This window comes from Podarcis liolepis (genome assembly GCF_965112155.1).
Source record: "Podarcis liolepis genome assembly, chromosome: 16".
NCBI classification, from domain to species: Eukaryota; Metazoa; Chordata; class Lepidosauria; order Squamata; family Lacertidae; genus Podarcis; species Podarcis liolepis.
Window position 1 is genome coordinate 12,506,633 of NC_139567.1, and position 18,782 is coordinate 12,525,414.

The window sequence follows — 18,782 nt, forward strand, 5'->3', positions numbered from 1 at the left end:
TCGCTTCTGGCGTCTCTAACCGCCACCTGTGCGCTCCGCCCGCTTGGCACCTGACGGGGCTCCTCCCTTTTCCCGGGGGGCCGCCCCCTGCCCTCCCCCACCTGCCGGACACGCCCCCGCTCCAGTGGCTCCTCCCCCCTCCGGTTTCCCCGCCTCCCCCTCGCCCCAGCTCCCGGGCTCCGGCTCCTGCACCTGCTGCTGCTGCTGCTTTCGCTTTTCTCCTCGCCGCGCGTCGGGCGCCTCCTCGGGGAACGGGCGCGATGGAGCCTCTGCCGCTGGCGCTGGGATTGGCTGCGTTGCTGGGTGAGTGAGATGGTCCGGCGGGAGGGATCGGACGGAGGGCGAGGAGAGCACGGCTCTCCACCCGGGGCGACGGGGCCCGAGCCTTCGCCCAGCCCGTCGGCCGGGGTCTCCCCTGGGCGCCTCAGGTGCGCCTCCGGAGGCGCTTTCCTTCCTCCGCCTGGACGCGCCCCGGCTTGCCCCGCGTCCCCATCTCCCTGGAGTTTCCGAAGTGGCCGCGATCCTTCCCGGCGAGTAAGCTCCGTCTAGCGCAGCTGGGGACGCACTTTTTTGAAGGTGTTGATGGGGTGGATCGTGAATAGGATTGTGCTGCGCGACCCCTCGCGCCAAGGAGGTGAAGAGTGCGGGCGGCGCAATTCGCTCGGCTGCATTGAAAGACGAACTTGTGCTCTCTATCTAACCCCGGGGATGGCAGAGGGCTGCTCCGCTCGCTTACTGCGAATTAGTTGCCCTCCCTAAGAACCTGGCTAATCAGCGTGCAACTGAAGTAGGGTCTTTGGTCGGTTTAGTTTTTTCCTCTGCGATTGATGGAGGAAACTGGAGATCCTCTAATAATCCTCGTTAAGGATTGTCAGCAGCTGGGCAAGAACCCGGCGGTGTGAGTTCACTCCGGATTAACGCAGTAAAACCAGCTAGGCTGTAATCTTGGGCTTGGGTAGAGTTTGGATCGTAGAGAGGGCTCGCTTTAGGTGAGAATCTAGCAAGCTGACTCCTATGCGTGTTTACTTGGAGATAAATCCCACCAGTGCTGGACTTGTGCCCAGGCGCATGATTGTGACCTGAGGTCTGTGTCTGCATAGATGCTTATGCTGGCATGTGGGTAGGTGGTACCAGAGTATGGTCTGATGGTACATGAGGCCACCACCTTGCTGAAGCTAAATGGGTCTGGCTCTGGTCAGTGCCTGGATGGGAGACGACATGTATGCTGCCCTAATTGCTGCGTGGTTCTGGCTAATTGCTGTGTGGTTCTGACTAATTGCCATGTATGGGCAGTGAATGAATAGCTCTGTATGGTTCTAAAAACACCTGGAAGTCCCACTTCTGCCATAGATCCACTGCCACTGGTGAGAGCCAGCGTGGTGTAGCAGTTGTGTTGAGACACTGGAGAGCAGGGCTTCCATTCCATGAAGTTCTCTGGGTGATTGTGGATCATGGCCACTCTCTCTGCCTAAGCTGCCCCTGCAGGGTTGTTGTGAGGCTGGGGGGGGGGAGAGATTTTGAGTTCTTGGAGAGAGGGTGGGTGGGCAACAAAAGAAAATAAATAGGACACTTGTGTGTTTCTGTTCTGATTCCCTTCCCCACCCCCCAAAGGAAAATCTTAGAAATGATCTTCACAGGATAGTGGTGAGAGGAGTCAGGAAAGATGGTTAAATGCTCTACATGGGTTGGAGAAAGCTGTTGCTGGACTCCAGCTGTTGCTAGACTACAACTCCCATCACCACTTGGCATGTCGATTGATGAAAATTGGGAGTCTGACAACATCTGGTGAGAGCATCATATTAATCATCTAGAGGGCCACAGATGCCCTGTCTCTGCTCAGTGGGTGAGAGGTGCTTGATATCATTTGGATGTGAGCTGAGGTGCAAGTTAAACTCTCATCTAGAAGGGAAGGTTTCTTTCCTCCCTCACCCCTCCCTTTCCTTTGCTGCCTGGTTACAATAAGCCTCTGCAGCTAATCTCTCCAGTCAAGTTCTGCTCCCCTACGGTTTTTTCTTAATCCATCCTGAAGGAGAGGAACATTTGTTTACTTTAATCTCCTTACTGTATTTGCCAACCACCTTTTCCATAGTTCAAAGCTGCTCAGGCATTCTGAAATGCATCCATCGCATTGCCGAAACAATGTTAAGATCATACTCTTTAATCAAACACATGGAGATGTGGAATGACACTCAACAGGCCAACGGAAACCTTAGTTAACAGAACCTGCTGTCTGGGAAAGGAGAGCCACGAGAAAACAGCCAATGCGAGTCACATTCCTGGTTACTGAGGAGTTAACAAATGTGTTGTAAACCATGATGCACACTTGAATCTGGAGATAGCTTGTGGTTGTGCACTCTAAGCAGTTTGGTAGAACCTGCGTAGAATCTGTGATTATAAGTGACTTATTGACCTACTCTTAGGGAGAGGGGAGAAATTTGATTTGGTTTGCATTTAAAGGTGAATCTACCTATTTCACACTTTCTCTGGAACAATGTCAGCTGCGACACAGCTACCCTTCAAAATTTGCACTGCTCTGAATTTTGCAGTGCAGTTTTTCAGCCAAGTAATGGATACGAAAATGCATATACTAAAAGCATGCATGGTAATGTCTACATTAGTGGAAAATAACATACAGAATGCATTATATTAGGGGAAATGGCTTGCAAAAAAATGTGTATTTCAGGCAAAATAGCATATGAAATGAGTATATTAGGAGAAATTTGCACCAAAATGCTGATGAATTTTCATGAAAATCAATCAGGCAATGTTTATTGCAGTCAAAAACAAAACGATGATGTAGAAATGTGGAGAGTTAAATATAAGGTTGGGGAAAAAACATAAGGAACTGAAACTGGCAGATCCACACATCCTGCACTTCCCCCTCCCAGTTCCTTAGCAGTTTATTACCCATGCATCAGACTGTCTATTAATCATTTATGGATCCATCCTGAATGATACATTGGGGACAATTTAGGACAATGGTCTCTAGGTTGTGAGATCCTCCCAGCATCATTGACATCTTTCATTTGCTTGAGAGATGGGTGTATATGGATAAACGCTCCTCAACGTACAAAACCAGGATCAAAAGACCATCTAGCTTGGGATTTAAGCTGAAAAAGCACTCAGTCACTTTTTCACCACTTGTTGCTTCCACACAGTCTGCACGTTTCCCTCATAATCCCGTTCTAGTAGCAGGCTGAGTGTGATATTCTACTTCTAACAGCATTTTTGTTATTTCATGGAGCATCTTGGGGTAGCTGTTGGATGGTGTTGAGATGGTAACTAGTGATATCATCTGTCTAATGATGGGAGGAGAGAGAAATTGAACACAGGAAACCAACTTTAATGCCCAATTGGTTTAAGTGAGAGCATTTGACTCATGGTGGTCACCAGAACTAGAAACGAAAACTATTGTTAGCGTGTCAGATTTTTCCTGGATAGTGATTCGGGGTGTGTAAATGACTAATTTAGTTTCATTAATGTCAGTGGGTCTACTCAAGTAGAATAATGTTCTCTTATATGAAGACTGCAGCCACAGAATTGTATCCAACTGAAATTAGTGAACCTAAGTTAGTCAAGTCTATTAACTTCAATGGGTCGACTCCGAGTACAACTAGCAGTGGATACAACCCACAGATTTTTATTTGTTAGTACTGAAAATACAAGTATATAAAGCTGTCCTTTTTTCCTGCCTGTATCTGGTGCTAGCATATTTCAGTTTAGAACCCTATGCCAGTTCTTCTAACTAACACATGCAGAGAGGTGGAATCACGTATACACATTGTACACACTGTATACACATTGACACTCAGTGTTCCCACAGTGATCTGTTCACATAGACTCTCAGTGCTTGAGATGACCTTCCCCTCCACAAATTTGCCCAGTCCTCTTTTAAAGCCACCCGAATTGGAGGCCATTGCAGCCTCCTGGGGGAGCAAGTCCCATACAGTGGTACCTCGGGTTAAGAACTAATTCATTCCGGAGGTCCGTTCTTAACCTGAAACTGTTCTTAACCTGAAGCACCACTTTAGCTAATGAGGCCCCCCACTGCTGCCACGCCACCGCTGCGTGATTTCTGTTCTCATCCTGAAGCAAAGTTCTTAACCCGAGGTACTATTTCTGGGTTAGTGGAGTCTGTAACCTGAAGCGTCTGTAACCCAAGGTACCACTGCAGTTTAACTGTGCACTGCATGAAGATCTAAGCCTTGCATTGTCTTGGTACGGCTGGCTAGTTTCTATACATGCTCCGCTATCCTTCATCAAGACAAGCAGAAGACGTTAATCAAACTGCAAGGGCACGTTCCAGCCAGGGGAAAACAGTCATGGAGGGTACAAACTGGCCGGTTTGGGATGTGGCCTGAAGGAAGAGAAGAAGAGAAGAAGAGTTTGGATTTGATATCCCGCCTTTCACTCCCCTTCAGGAGTCTCAAAGTGGCTCACATTCTCCTTTCCCTTCCTCCCCCACAACAAGCACTCTGTGAGGTGAGTGGGGCTGAGAGACTTCACAGAAGTGTGACTGGCCCAAGGTCACCCAGCAGCTGCATGTGGAGGAGCGGAGACGCGAACCCGGTTTCCCAGATTACGTGACTACCGCTCTTAACCAATACACCACACTGGCTCTGAAGGGAGCCCCAAAGGTCTGAAAGAGAGGCTAAGAGGGTTGCTTTTTGCATCCCATGTGATTTGAGCCTATGCATCTAGATCACTGTGTAAACGTGGGTGTCAAACATACACCAGGAGTTGAAGGTGCAGGCAACACGATCACTCACTTTGTCCTCTATGCAGATAACAGATTAGGATGTCGGCACAGCGCTTAGAACCTTTGGGTCCCGGAGTCAGAAGAGGGCACACACTGTTATCACTGTTGGCTTTCTGTTGTTCTTATCCTCTGCCCTTTTCTGAACTACTCTCTTGTTTGTTTGTCTTGGTAGAACTTGGACCGGCAACTTCTCCTTCTCGGGGCAGCTGATAATCTGTCTGTATACTGTTGTGTAAATGTCGGGGGCCTCTAGCAAACACTTACACAAATAATTTCTGGAAAAGGCTGTGAGAGTACTAATCCGTGGCAATATATTCCAGGGTCTAGTTCATGACTGCAATTGCACCAGACCTGAGTAGCCAGGAAAGAGGGGCACGAAATCACACAGACTTAAAAGAGAGCCCAGCGGACTGTATTCTGGGCACACATGATCTGTACCGGGGGAACTAAAAACTTTGCCATCAAAATAAATTGGGGGGAGATGAAAATTTCTCAAAGTGTGTGATTGATCATTTGTTGTTGTTGTTTTACGTTTTCCGTAATTTTTTACTTGGAGCAGTTTAGTGGCTTTGCAGACTTAGGCTACTGTAAGGATAGCAGTGAAAATAGTGTGGGGAGATATGGCCCCAGCCCCCCTAAGTCACCCCGAAACTGCACATCCCTCTCCCCAAACCACGCCCCCTCACCACCCATGCTTTGCTCCCCCCTTGAGAGTTGTTGCCTAGCTGGAATGTGTGCTTGAGTTATGGCAATACTCTTTGCTTGCTTGGATGAAGGATAGAGTGGGGAATATGGGTAAAAAAAGGTAAAGGACCCCTGGACAGTGAAGTCCAGTCAAAGGCAACTATGAGGTTGCGGCGCTCATTTCGCTTTCAGGCCGAGGGAGCCGGCATTTGTCCACAGACAGCTTTCCAGGTCATGTGGCCAGCAGGATTTAACTGCTTCTGGTGCAACGGAACACTGTGACGGAAACCAGAGCACATGGAAACGCTGTTTACCTTCCCGCCGCAGTGGTACCTATTTATCTACTTGAACTGGTGTGCTTTCAAACTGATAGGTTGGCAGGAGCTGGGACAGAGCAACTGGAGCTCACCCCATTGCACGGATTTGAACCACCAACCTTCCGATCGGCAAGCCTAAGAGGCTCAGTGGTTTAGACCACAGCTAGCCTAACGTAAAACTCATATTCATTGCTCTGGTCACTTTCACCTCTGGCCCTGGCTGCCACTGGAAAGTAGCCCCTGGAAAGTTCTTCAGAAGAGGATGTGGCCCCCTGGCTGGAAAAAGGTTTCCCATCCCTACATTATGGAAATATGCTGTTGCTGTTAAGAATAGTATTTATTGGTGGCTTTAAAAGAAGGAAAGAAATGGAACTCAAAATGACCATTAAAAACAAGGATAAAACAACCTAAAATACAAAAGCGGCCAGATCCTAAGAATGCCTTACCATCTTAAGATCTGCTCTGGGATGATTTTGTGGGTAGATGGGAATAGACTGAGGTACCAGGCACTTCACTGTAGAAATTAAGCCCAGCCTCTAATGTGTAGTGTGTTTGTGTGTCCCTATTTGGAGAGGTTGACTTCCCAAGTCATCTCCGCTGGGACTCTTGCCCTTGCATGTTTCCTTTAAGTCTTATTATGCTTTCCTCCCCCTCCCCCCACCCAGCCCTACGTGACATAGGACATTTGAAGCACGAGTTCTGTGAGTTTGTGGAACTGCCTCTACGTAAAGGAAGTGGCATTTGCCTGATAGCTTTAAAAGGAGATGGAAACGATGACTCCAAAACACAACATTGGGAACATTTTATTATTATTATTTTTTTAAAAAATGCATTCTCCCCAGGGAATGATTTGGGTGGACCATGGCTTTTATTTCTAGCTCTGTTTTCCAGGATCTTGTTGTAACATTCTGAGCTGCACAGCGATGCAGAGAAAAATTACGTACTGGCAAGGCAGGGATACAGGGATCCTATTAATTAGATTCACCTCTACCCTTCTTGAATGTAACAGGAAGGGAGCATTTTGTATTGAGCCATGTGATTCCAAACCTCTTCTTGTGATGTCGTAAGTCCAGGGTCCCCTCCAGACTTGTGTGAGGTTCTTTTTTTTGGTGGGTATTGGACTATGCCTATCTCATTCTGCTTTATTTCTGTGGTGCTTCCTCAGTTTTTTTTTTTTTGCATTATTGCTGTCTGGAGGGTCACTCTTGTGCTGTAGCACAGCAACGGAAGTAGAAAAACCCCTGGAACATATGTGGATATAAATCATTACAGGTTATCAAGAGGAAGCGCCAATAAATGCACTCATAGGAAACAAAGTAGTTTTTCTCCCCCCCCCCCCAAATTTCCAGGTTCTAACTGTACTGAAAGCAGGATTGTGTATAATTTTCCTAATATCATCCTGAACGCACATTATCAGGAATGCACAATAAAAAGGACAACAGGAGAGACTCAGGCTCCATACTTGATAGTGCAACTAACTTCAATATGAGTTCTGTTGCTTTAGGGAGACTTGTGTACACACCTAGCGTTGCAAAGTTAAAGGGTCCATAGCGGGCAGTTTGCAAGATGTGACACGATACGATAATCTTTATTGTCATTGTCCCATACAGAACAACGAAACTGAAAAATCTACATAAGACATTCACAAACCAACAAGCCTGCTATCCCAGCTATCCCAACCTGGTTAGAAACTCTGATACCCCTTTTAAAAATACAATATACTCCCATAGAGACTCCTTACACTGCGTTTAAAACCAAAATCACATTTGAATAGAAACTGTTTCTCAGGCAGCTCGTCCTAGTCTTTATAACCCTGTACCTTCCCTCCAGAAGGCAAAAGCTGAAAGAGATCATTTCCAGGGTGCACACTATCCTGCGCTATCGCTGCAGCTTTCTTATGGCACCTGGAAGCATAGATTTGATCCAAGGTGGGAAGAGTGCACCCAATTATTCTCTCCGCAGTCTTTACAACCCTGGACAGCATTGTTGGCATCACCTTGGCCAAGATTGTAGAGGAAGCAGTTATTCCAATGCTCCTTTCCATGTCTTGCAGACAGCTCCCATAGCTATAGACATCACTTGTGTGAACTGGTCCCACTGAACTTGGTAGGACTTACCGTCCCCTCTGGGCTGTGTAAGCCCAGTGGCTTCTGGGCAATGAACGAACATTCACCTGCAGGCAACTGCTTCCACTTGGTGTGCAATTGGTAGCTGGAAGTGAGGCCTTTTAGCCCTACCTGATGCTAAGCTACCAAATGATATGCTACTAGGACCTGGGAAATAGCAAGACTGCTGCTGGGGTGGACTACCTGTGGCCCTCCAGATTTTGTTTGTCTCCCACCAGCCAGCATGGCCAATGGTCAGGGATGATGGAAGTTGTAGCAATCTCAGGCGGGCCACAGGTTCCTCTAGTTATTTGCAGCATTCTTTGGAAATTTTCACCCAAACAACTTCACTGCCACAAGTTTAAAAAGTTTCTCATCCCATTGAAGCAGCCTCCCACCTACAGGATTCTGGTCTTTCAGCTGTTTCTCCCAAATCGTCTGTCTTGAATCTCGCAGAGGGTCCTTAAAAAACATCACTAATCACTCTCCCTTTCACCCAGGGTGCAAACAGCTGTCTTAAGATACCCTGCTGTTCTTGCTGACATTGCCATTGATGGATTTCATTTAAATGTTTGAATTCTGTTGCACCTCTCAGATCTTTCCTCTTGGTTTCCTTTGGAATCTGTTGTCACTGATGGCTGCTAACCACAATGGCTATGTCCTACCTCCATGAGAGGCATTGTGCATTTGAATTCTAGTTTCTGGGAATTGCAGGTGGGCAGAGTGCTGTTGTGTTCATGTCCAGCTGAACTAGGTGGCTATGGGCCTGATCCAGCAGGCTGGTTTGCCTTACACTCTTCGGTGTTCATAACATGCCCATAGTTGGTTGATCTGATAAGCTTTTAGTTTCCCCCTTGTTGAATAAACTTTGGCCAGCCTGATCTGTGGGAAAATTTCCAGTGTTGCTCACACACAAATTTGCACCAGAAGGAAGCGAGGTCATAATCATCTTAGCCATCTGTAAAAAGGGAGCAAAAAAAGAGGTTTGCTATTGGGCTGCTAGCAACTGATTTGAAGGGACATCTGTGGCAGAGCATTTCATTTGCATGCAGAAGGGCTTGGGTTCAATCTCTGGCATTTTCCAGTTACAGTGGTACCTCTGGTTAAGAACTTAATTCGTTCTGGAGGTCCGTTCTTAACCTGAAACTGTTCTTAACCTGAAGCACCACTTTAGCTAATGGGGCCTCCCACTGCCACTGTGCCGCCACCACATGATTTCTGTTCTCATCCTGAAGCAAAGTTCTTAACCCGAGGTACTATTTCTGAGTTAGCAGAGTCTGTAACCTGAAGCATCTGTAACCTGAAGCGTCTGTAACCTGAGGTACCACTGTAGCTGGATTAGGTAATACAGAGATGAGGAAACTTTGGCCCTCCAAATGTAGTCCCTTCAGCCCCTGTCTGCACTGCCAGTCATAAGGCATGATGGGAGTTTTAGGCCAAGAATATCTGGAGGGATGTAGGTTCTCCATCTCTGAGGTAGCAGGTGAAAGGCAAAGCTGGTCTACCTGCATAGGGAATACTGAGCCAGATGGACAAATAGTCTGATTTGCTATAATGCTGCTTTCTAGACACACGTGCCTGTCCAGTTAGTTATGTATGTGAAATTGGGGGATGGAGGAGCATCTTTGTCTTTTCTTCGAAATGTCTTGCCCTCTCCTTGACCATGGGGATTTGTCTTGGAGCCCACCTAAGACCTTGGCTATCAGTCCAGGCACCTGCTGCTCTTCAAGGGATGTCAGCTGAGTTAAAAAAAAAACAACCCAACCCTTTCAAACCTCTAAGTGTTTTGTGATCTAAATTACCTCTGAAAGACAACTCACTATTGCTGATTAAGTTGGTCCCCCCATGAAACAAAATCAGAATGGTAAGAGTTAAAAAGCAGTCAGCTAGCTGCTAAGCATTACAGAGTAGCAAATTCTCTCCCCCCCTTCCCGAATTTTTATTCTCTTGAGTTTTAAAGTTCCTCCTGCCCTGGGGTCGTGAGAAATGCAACGAGGGACTTTCTCAACAAGCGTTGTGCTCAAGGCCAACTCATATCTGTTAATTTTATAAATAGTTCCTGCTCGCAAACAAACTTTTTTCTCCCCCTTGCAACTTTGAATTGGGAATGAGATACTCCCATTCCTACTAGGAAAAGGTCTAATTACGAGCACATTTGCACCATACAATTAGAGCACATGGCTTCTGCCAAAGCATTCTGGGAACTGTAGTTTAAGAGTGCGGGGAACTGTAGCTCTGGGAGGAGTAAACTGCAGTACCCAGGATTCTTTGAGGGAAGTCATATGCTTTAAATATGTGGTATGTGGCCACAGAGAAACAAAGAACGGTAACCTTCAGTCTTCTATTTTGGAGGGTTTCCCCCCTTCCCTCTGTCTACTCTTCCATAGTGAAACTAGCCATCTGGGCACCTTCACAAACCTGCAAGGGTCCATCAAACTAATACTGAGACAGAGGGAAGAGTGCTGGTCTCTTGGTTTAATTTCTGTCTCGATTTCACATCGCGTAATCATCTTAATCTTATAGACCCAGGTCATCAAATGAAATCCGCCTTCATCCTTTAATTCCCAAATGTTTAATAGCTTATAGGGGAGGAATCTGTGATTGGAGGACTGTGGTCGGGAATTATGGATGGGTCTCTGAAATGCCCAAAGTCTCCCTTCTCTCTGATTTGTGGTTCAGGTTTTCACTTGGCTCTTTTGAAAGCAAATTTTGGATTTATTTATTTTTTAAGAGACCCAGCAATCAGGAACAATGATTTTTAAAGTCTGGAATAGTGTGGCTCCCTGCTAATTGGGCATTTCTCATCTTTCCCACCAGTTACCTTTTGTTCTCTTTTTTCATCATTCAGGATTTGTTTTGAAAAACTAGAGGGGTGGTGACGAACAGGTTTCTTCCCGTTCACCTATACAGCAGAGTATGGGCTCCTCCACACAACCCTGTTTATTGAGTGTTCATCTTGATTTGCTTGCAGAAAGCTTACATGGAGGCTAGATTGTGTCTTTATTGAGTGTTTGTTCTGATTTGTTTGTGGGGAGGCTATACAATGAGCATTCACCCCAGCTTACTTATGCAGTGGTTTTTCACCCCACGATTTTCTATGCATTTCCCTGTCACTTTCCAAACAGCAAAAAAGTCCATTTTTGAAATGTGGATTTCTTTTGCTTTATCTTTAATCCACTTTAATTGCGCAAACTTAAATTTCCCAGTGATGCGCTTGAATCATTCCCACAAAGTAGTGTCATCCTGGTGACACCTTGAGAAAATTAGATCTTTTGAAGTCTGTCTTATATTGCACTCCACTTCCCCTGTTTTCCTGTTCTCTTACTTTTGTTGTTGTTTAGTCGTTTAGTCGTGTCCGACTCTTCGTGACCCCATGGACCAGAGCACGCCAGGCACTTCTGTCTTCCCCTAAACAAGGGAGCATCCTACTGTAGATCAAAATGATGCAAGGAAATCGGATCCTGCCAAATGTTGCAATGGATCAATGTTAAGTTTTTTGTTTTTAAATCTTATTTTAGTATTTTTTTTTATTTTGAATTACATGGCGGGGAGCACACGATAATCTTTTCAGTGCTTAGGCCCTCCAAAGGTCTTCATCTGACCCTGGCTGCAGCATCTGCCTTGTGTGCAGAAGGTCTCAGCTTCAATCCCCAGCACCTCTAGATAGAGCTGGAAATGGGTGGGAATGTAGAGAAGTTAAATTTTTTTGGAAATGATATATAATGAACTGAAGAAAATGTTTAAAATGACATTTGTTAAAAAAACCCCAGAATCATTTCTGTTAGGGATTGTAGGACAAGACCTGCCAAGGAAAAGAAAGTATTTATTTATGTATGCAACAACAGCGGCAAGAGTCTTGATAGCACAAGGATGGAAGAATGAGGAAACCCTGACAAAAGAACAGTGGCAAGAGAAATTGATGAACTATGCTGAACTGGCTAAATTGACATGCAAACTGTGAGATAAGGACAACTGTGACTTTAAACAAGAATGGGAACTTTTCACAAATTACTTTAAAAGACAACAAAATGAATTGGACTCCTTGGCAGGTTTTGAATAAACATAGACAAATTTATTGATTGATAACATGGCAGACAGATAATGTAAGGATTTGTATAATTTTATAACATGCAGAGAATAATATGTGTTGAGAAATCAGAGAGGAGCTGAGGGAAGTCTCTGGGGTGGGGAGGGGGGTTTGAGGGGGGTGGGGGAAAATAATGAATATGATATGTTTTGATATGTTGTTATATTCAAACTGCTAATAAAAATATTTTAAAAAAAAATAAATAGGTAGAGCTGGAAATGTGGCCAGTCTGAAACTCAGGAGAACGCCAGTCACTGAGTGCAGAGGATGATGATCTAGATAATGGACCAGTGTCCTCACTCAATATAAGACTGTTTCGTATGTTCTTGGATCACTCTTCTGGGAAGTGCATTCCACACCCGTCTCCTGTGTGCTCCTTTTACTGTCCTGCACCCCCCATTTCATCATCATCATTATCATTTATTATTTCTACCCTGTCTGTCTGTCTGGGTTTCCCCAGCCACTCTGGGTGGCTCCCAACAGAATATTAAAAACACAGTAAAACATCAAACATTGAAAACGTTCCTAAACAGGGCTGCCTTTAGATGTCTTCTAAAAGTCAGATAGTTGTTCATTTCCTTGACATCTGATGGGAGGGTGTTCCACAGGGCGGGCACCACTACCGAGAAGGCCCTCTGCCTGGTTCCTTGTAATCTCACAGGGAGGGAACCACCAGAAGGCCCTTGGAGCTGGACCTCAGTGTCCAGGCAGAATGATGGGGGTGGAGACACTACTTCAGGTACACTGGGCCTGATTCATAAGTGAATCAGAGTTGATTTGTGATTGACGGCACCCTTGCAACTGGTTCTGGATCAGATTAATCCTCAGCTGGGATTGACATGCATGAGACAATACTTGGAAGAAGCTGAAGGAAATGAAAGCATAAGCGAGGTGACTTTATGGCAAGGAGTTTCCTTGCCTGTGGGAAGGCCACCTGCGGTAGCCTTAGGGCTCTTGCTGCTGAGTCGGCATTTAAAGATTTCCCTTCGTCTTCTTTTTTTCCTTCTTTTTGCTGATGATGTACTTTGCCAAAACTGTTGTTTCCCCTTTAGAAGTGCCCTTGTATCCTCCTTGGTTCTGAAAGGAGAACAGGAGATCCCAAAAGTTTTTAGGTGAGTGGGTGCTCTCAGTAGATGCCTCTTTCTGGGCCTCTCTAACTTGGCACCAGCAATCTGATTGGCAGATGAGCACAAAAATCTGTATTCGTTTTATGAGGGTTTTTCTTTTAATGGTGCTTTCCTAATTACAATATTCCCAATGACAGCCAAAACCCAAGACGGCCAAACTGCAATCCCAAAACAGTTTAAGAACAAGGCAGGATCAAATAAAATCAGATCCAATAAATAGGGAAAGGAAAGAAATCAGATCCAATAAAAGAAAGAAAGAAAGAAAGAAAGAAAGAAAGAAAGAAAGAAAGAAGACTTGTAACAGACTCCAGAAGCAGTGTTAGTTAGGCAATATTAGACCTCTGGACTTAATGTTCTTATGGTCACCCACACCAACTTAAGAACATAATAAATAAATAAATAAGTAAGTAAGTAAGTAAGTAAGTAAGTAAGTAAGTAAGTGGTTTCCCCAGCCACTTTGCACGTCTTCCAGAAAAATATAAACGTATAACAAAACACCAAACATTAAAAACCTTTAATACATTAAATACGTCCCTAAACAGGGCTGCCTTCAGATGTCTTCTAAAAGTTCTGTAGTTCTTTATCTCCTTGACATCTGATGGGAGGGTGTTCCACAGGGCAGGCGCCACTACCGAGAAGGCCTTCTGCCTGGTTCCCTGTAACTTCACTTTGTGATCTGCATTTTTAAAAATCCATTAAAAATAGCATTGTGCACTTTCTTCAAAATATGCATTCTGATGCATTTTTTTTCATCTGAGAACACCATCACAAAATTGGGAGAACAAATTCTGAGGGCTAACTGTCTTCTGATCTACATACCCAGTCCAGGAGATTTGGATCTTGTTGGGGCATATCAGAATTCATTAGGATCTAAGTCTTGAGCATCCCTACATGGGTGTTCCATGACTGGGACTCTTTGCGGCTCCCCCCACCCACCTACCCCCCTCCCACCCTGCATTGTGGAACTTCCACAATGACATCTTTTATTTTATTTATTAGATTTGGCAGTTGCTGTATCTTGCCCAGGGCAACTCAAAGCAACTTGCTACCAAACAGATATATAGATAAAAAGCACCATATGAATACATCAAAACCAAGAGGAAAGAAAACTACATTGAAAAACATCCCACCCACTTCTAAAAAGGCCACGGGTAGTTAATTTTCTTTCTTTCTTTTTTTGCACTTAATTCGTTTATTATTAATGTTGCAATACATATATGAAATCTTTACATATTGATACATATACATTATATTCGTAAATTCACATTTTCACATTTCATTATGTACCAACATTTATCCATTTCTTATTTCTTGCCCTGTGTCTTCCCTCCACCCGTGCGTGACTTCCTTTTTATTATTTTGTACCTTTCTTACTGAGATTGTAATTTTGTATCTTAATAATTAAACATTCAATCTTATATATCTGCTTAGCTTAGCTTAACTTTGTGAAATCAGTCTATACATATCAATAAATTCTTGTTGGAGCGTCTTTTGGTCATGTATTCTACACATTTCCATTCCTGTTTTAAATGCCAAAGGATGGCTACAGAGGAAATTTTTTTTGCCTGGAGCCTAAAGATATCTAAGGACGGTGGCCAGACGTGCTCCCCTCAGGAGGGCATTCCACAAACAGGGAGCCACTGCAGAAAAAACCACCGTATAGTTTGGCCTTTAATTTTAAAAAGAAACCGAATTTGTGACCCCCTGCCTTAAGTGACAGCAGAAGAAAAAAAGGGGGGGGGGAGTCTTTTAAAGAAATCAGCCTGGGTTTTAGAATTAGCAGGGCAGCAGGGAGCCAGCATGGTCTATCTTGAGCAGCTTAGGGGGTCGCCCTGATAAAGCAATGTCAGTTGGCTGTTCCAAAAGGCTCTTTCCCCGTCTGCTTCCTTCTCATGGAGGATCAAGCATCCATCTGGGCTTGACCTAAGTCACTCGAAACGACACAGTGTGGAGATCAGGGTGGTCAACCGGGGCTAATGCAAGGCTAATGTGTTCTTACCGTGTCGGGCAAGAAGCGGCGTCGGGACAGCAACCTGTTTCCGGAGAGCAGCTGGTCTGTATCACAGGAACCTACAGAAAGAAAGATGGAAATAGGAGCCAATTGCTATGGGGCTATGATCCTGCCATGCATTCCTTGTTATTGTGCTGAGCATTATGCACAGTGCTGAGCATTGTGCTGAGTGTGGAAGTGGGTGTTTTCTGGGGGGGGGGGGTTGTTTAAACATATATTTTTTTCTAAAACTCTTAATACTTTAAAAACTTGAGATAAGAATGCACACGTTATATTTGGCTTTGGAGATGCACTTCAACTGTTCAGCAGATCCTGTCCTCAATGCTTATCTTGGGTACATTGTATGCATTTAACTCATGTACCTTTTTTCCATCAAATAGGTGAGCCATATTGAGTGTCAAATAATAATGATTTATTTATACCCCGCCCATCCGGCTGGGCCTCCCCAGCCACTCTGGGCGGGCTCCCAACAGAATATTAAAAACATGATAAAACATCAAACATTAAAAACTTCCCTAAACAGGGCTGCCGTCAGATGTCTTCTAAAAGTCAGATAGTTGTTTATTTCCTTGACATCTGGCATTCCACAGGGCAGGCGCCACTACCAAGAAGGCCCTCTGCCTGGTTCCCTGTAACCTCGCTTCTCGCAGGGAGTGAACCACCAGAAGGCCCTTGGTGCTGGACCTCAGTGTCTGGGCTGAATGATGGGGGTGGAGATGCTCCTTCAGGTATACTGGGCCGAGGCCTTTTAGGGCTTTAAAGGCCACCACCATGTTGGGTGCCAAAGGCAGGCAGGTAACAATTGTGATCCTGAATTCAAAGAGAGGCTCATCTTGTTTTAAATGAAATAACCTTTTGCACAAAGAGACACAGAGGAAAAGGGAAAATAGGTGCAGATGTGGCCCAGCTGATAAGACCCTTCTGTCTGTGCCAGGTGCTTAAAGCCTACACATCTGGAAAAGGCTGCACTGTTCTCCAAGATGACAAATACTCTGGCTACCGGCCAGCAGTTTTCTTGGGACCTGTAGGAAGGGAGGAACTTCTCTTTCAGCCTATGCATCAGGTTTTTATGTATTACAGTTTAATTGGTGGACACCCTTGAAACTCCCTTATTCTCATACCATTCATTTCTGTGTGTCTTTCCCTGCCCTTACAATTTGCTGAAACCATTAATCAATCTGCAGCATTTGCTCTGCAACAGCCTGTCTTGTCTTGTCTTTAAAAGCCAATGTGAGTGTTCTTTGGGTTTAAAGATATGCTAGAAAAACACAACTACCCTGCTATATGTTATCAGATAAAGCTCTTTGAACCCCTGAAGAGTTATCATACAGGAGAAGTCCAAGACTCCTTCTCTGCCACCCAAAGTGCAGGACTACAATTCAGCGGTGGCCGGTGCCCCCTGAGCCTGGCAAGGCAGAAGGGGCAGGGAAACCCAATAGTAGGCAGAGCTAAAGCCAATGAACAGGCAGAGCCAATGGATTCTAGTTTTCTCACCATCCTCTTCCCAGCTGAGTTCTACAAGGGCAAACGTGCGACTAAGGAGAAGGAAGCTGGTAAACACAGGCATTCCCTGGGCGAGTTGTAAGTTGGCAAAGAGGCTTTCTTGTGGGTAGACTGAGATGGATGGGGCAATGCCCCATTGGCCCTAATGGACCAGCCTCCACTCACCTAAATAAGTTAAGGGGTGGTAGCTTTCAGCTGACAATCAGGTAGCAGTAGTTGGGACTTAGAGAGGTGGTGGAGTCTTCTGCAGTGGAGGTCTTCAGAGAGGCTGAGCAACCCTCTGTTGGGGAGGCTCTAGCTCCAGATTATCTCCATTGAGTCCTGACTCTGTGCTTTCTTGATCAGCAGTTCAAAATGGAGGCACACCAGCACATGAAAAGGCAGTCTGCTTAATACAGGGCACCTTTAATATCCTTGCATGTGTACATTTCTCTCATTTTCTCCAGGGACCTCAGGGTGGCATTCCTCTTTTTCTCACCCTACCCACTTTATCCTCCAAACGACCCTGTGAAGTAGATCCGGCTGAAGTGTAATGACTTTCTGTGAGGATCCTGGCTGAGCAGCAATGTAATGGCAAATTCAGAAATGCAGGGTTCCTTCATGATAGTTAGGCATGTCTCTTCTAAGATTGGACGATCCTCTGAGATTATACAACAACTGTAAAACAGTAATAATAATTAGGGGTCCATGGCAGCATTCTAGGCAAATCTCCATGTGTTGCCTTTCAGCTAGATCTACTATTCTCTGGGCACATACATGGGAAATATATCTTCTTTGTGAGTGACTTAAGTTGTGTTTTCTGTGGAGTTCTCTTGTACATAACAGAACTTAAACACCATTCTCCTGAAACAGAAGCACCTTGTGCTTTCAGTGTTCCTAAATGCTCAGCTTTGGAGCATACAGCGGCTTAAAAAGCTCCCTTTTCATGTTGATTGTGGAGCCCCATGATGCTGGAAAGAGGGACTCGGCAGACGCCCTGCTGCAGAAATTTCTAAAAGGTAAAGGACCCCTGGACAATTAAGTCCACTCAAAGACGACTATGGGGTTGTGGCGCTCATCTTGCTTTCAGGTCGAGGGTTTTGCAGAGTTGGGAAAGGTTCAGAATGGTTGTTCATCATGGTTGTTCATCATGCCTATGGTCATATATGATTTACTTGGCACAGCCAGGCTGCATGTGGTAGTTCTTTCTCTTTCTTTCTTTCTTTCTTTCTTTCTTTCTTTCTTTCTTTCCATTTAATCTTTATTGATTTTTTTTGTTATACATCACAATTATAATTCTCCATCAAAATATACATAAGAAGCAAAGAATACTTAAATGTTGAAAATGAAATACAATTACGTAATAAAGTATTAAGACTTCCCTCCACCCGAATGTGGGTCCTCTCAATTCTGTATGAACTGCCTATTTTAATAACATCTAGTTCATATTTATCCAATATGTCCATAAGCTAAGTCACCTTGCAGGAGTCATTCAAGGCCTGCCAATGATTTCAGATGTTTACTATGATCTTTTAGGTATTGTCTGTATTTATCCCATTCTGTGTTAAATTTTTGGTCATCATGATTCCCTACTTTCCCCATTAGCCTAGCCAGTTCCGCATACTCAAATAATCTTATCTGCCATTCTATTTTTGTCTGTATATTGTCTCCTTTCCAGCGTTGGGCTAATAACATGGTTGCATAAATAAATAATGTCCTCAGGTCTTTTGATATATCTGCTCCACATGTGGTACTTCTAAATTGATTCATAAACCATGGTCAGAAAGAAAGCTGTTTGTAATCATTATCCCGCCCCCAGTCACTGTGGGAATGTTCAGGGAGGCAGGAGGGGGTATATTGTTTAATGATATCCTTCCTAACTTCCATTAGCAAGTTCTATATCTTAGCAGAGTTTAAACATATCCCTTTAAATGCACAGCGGATCTGCTTGTTGCAGGCTCGTCTGAGCCTCTCTAAATAAGATCCCTTCTTGTCCCTCTTAAAAAGAATAGACACAACAATCTTATTAAAGTCTATATAAAAGTAATTTACTCACATTCATTCAGTTCACAGTTGGATCCCTGAAGGCAGACTTAGGTTACAAAAGTATATATACATGTGGAACTCTCCCATAAGGGAGTTAGACTGCAAACAGGTAGAAAAACGAAATGGAGAAGATGGAGCAAAAGAAGAACGTGTGCTCCCCTACC

General features: G+C 44.6%; 1 protein-coding gene across 1 annotated transcript in view; it reads left to right on the forward strand.

Annotated features, from left to right (window-relative positions):
* The first annotated feature begins 157 nt into the window (after positions 1–157).
* The window catches only part of ESAM (endothelial cell adhesion molecule), a 97,868-nt gene continuing 79,243 nt past the window's right edge, over positions 158–18,782 (forward strand). The window contains exon 1 of the mRNA XM_083480632.1: positions 158–303. Coding sequence (XP_083336758.1) covers positions 261–303 — 43 coding nt within the window. The 5' untranslated portion in view covers positions 158–260. The remainder of the gene's footprint in view (positions 304–18,782) is intronic.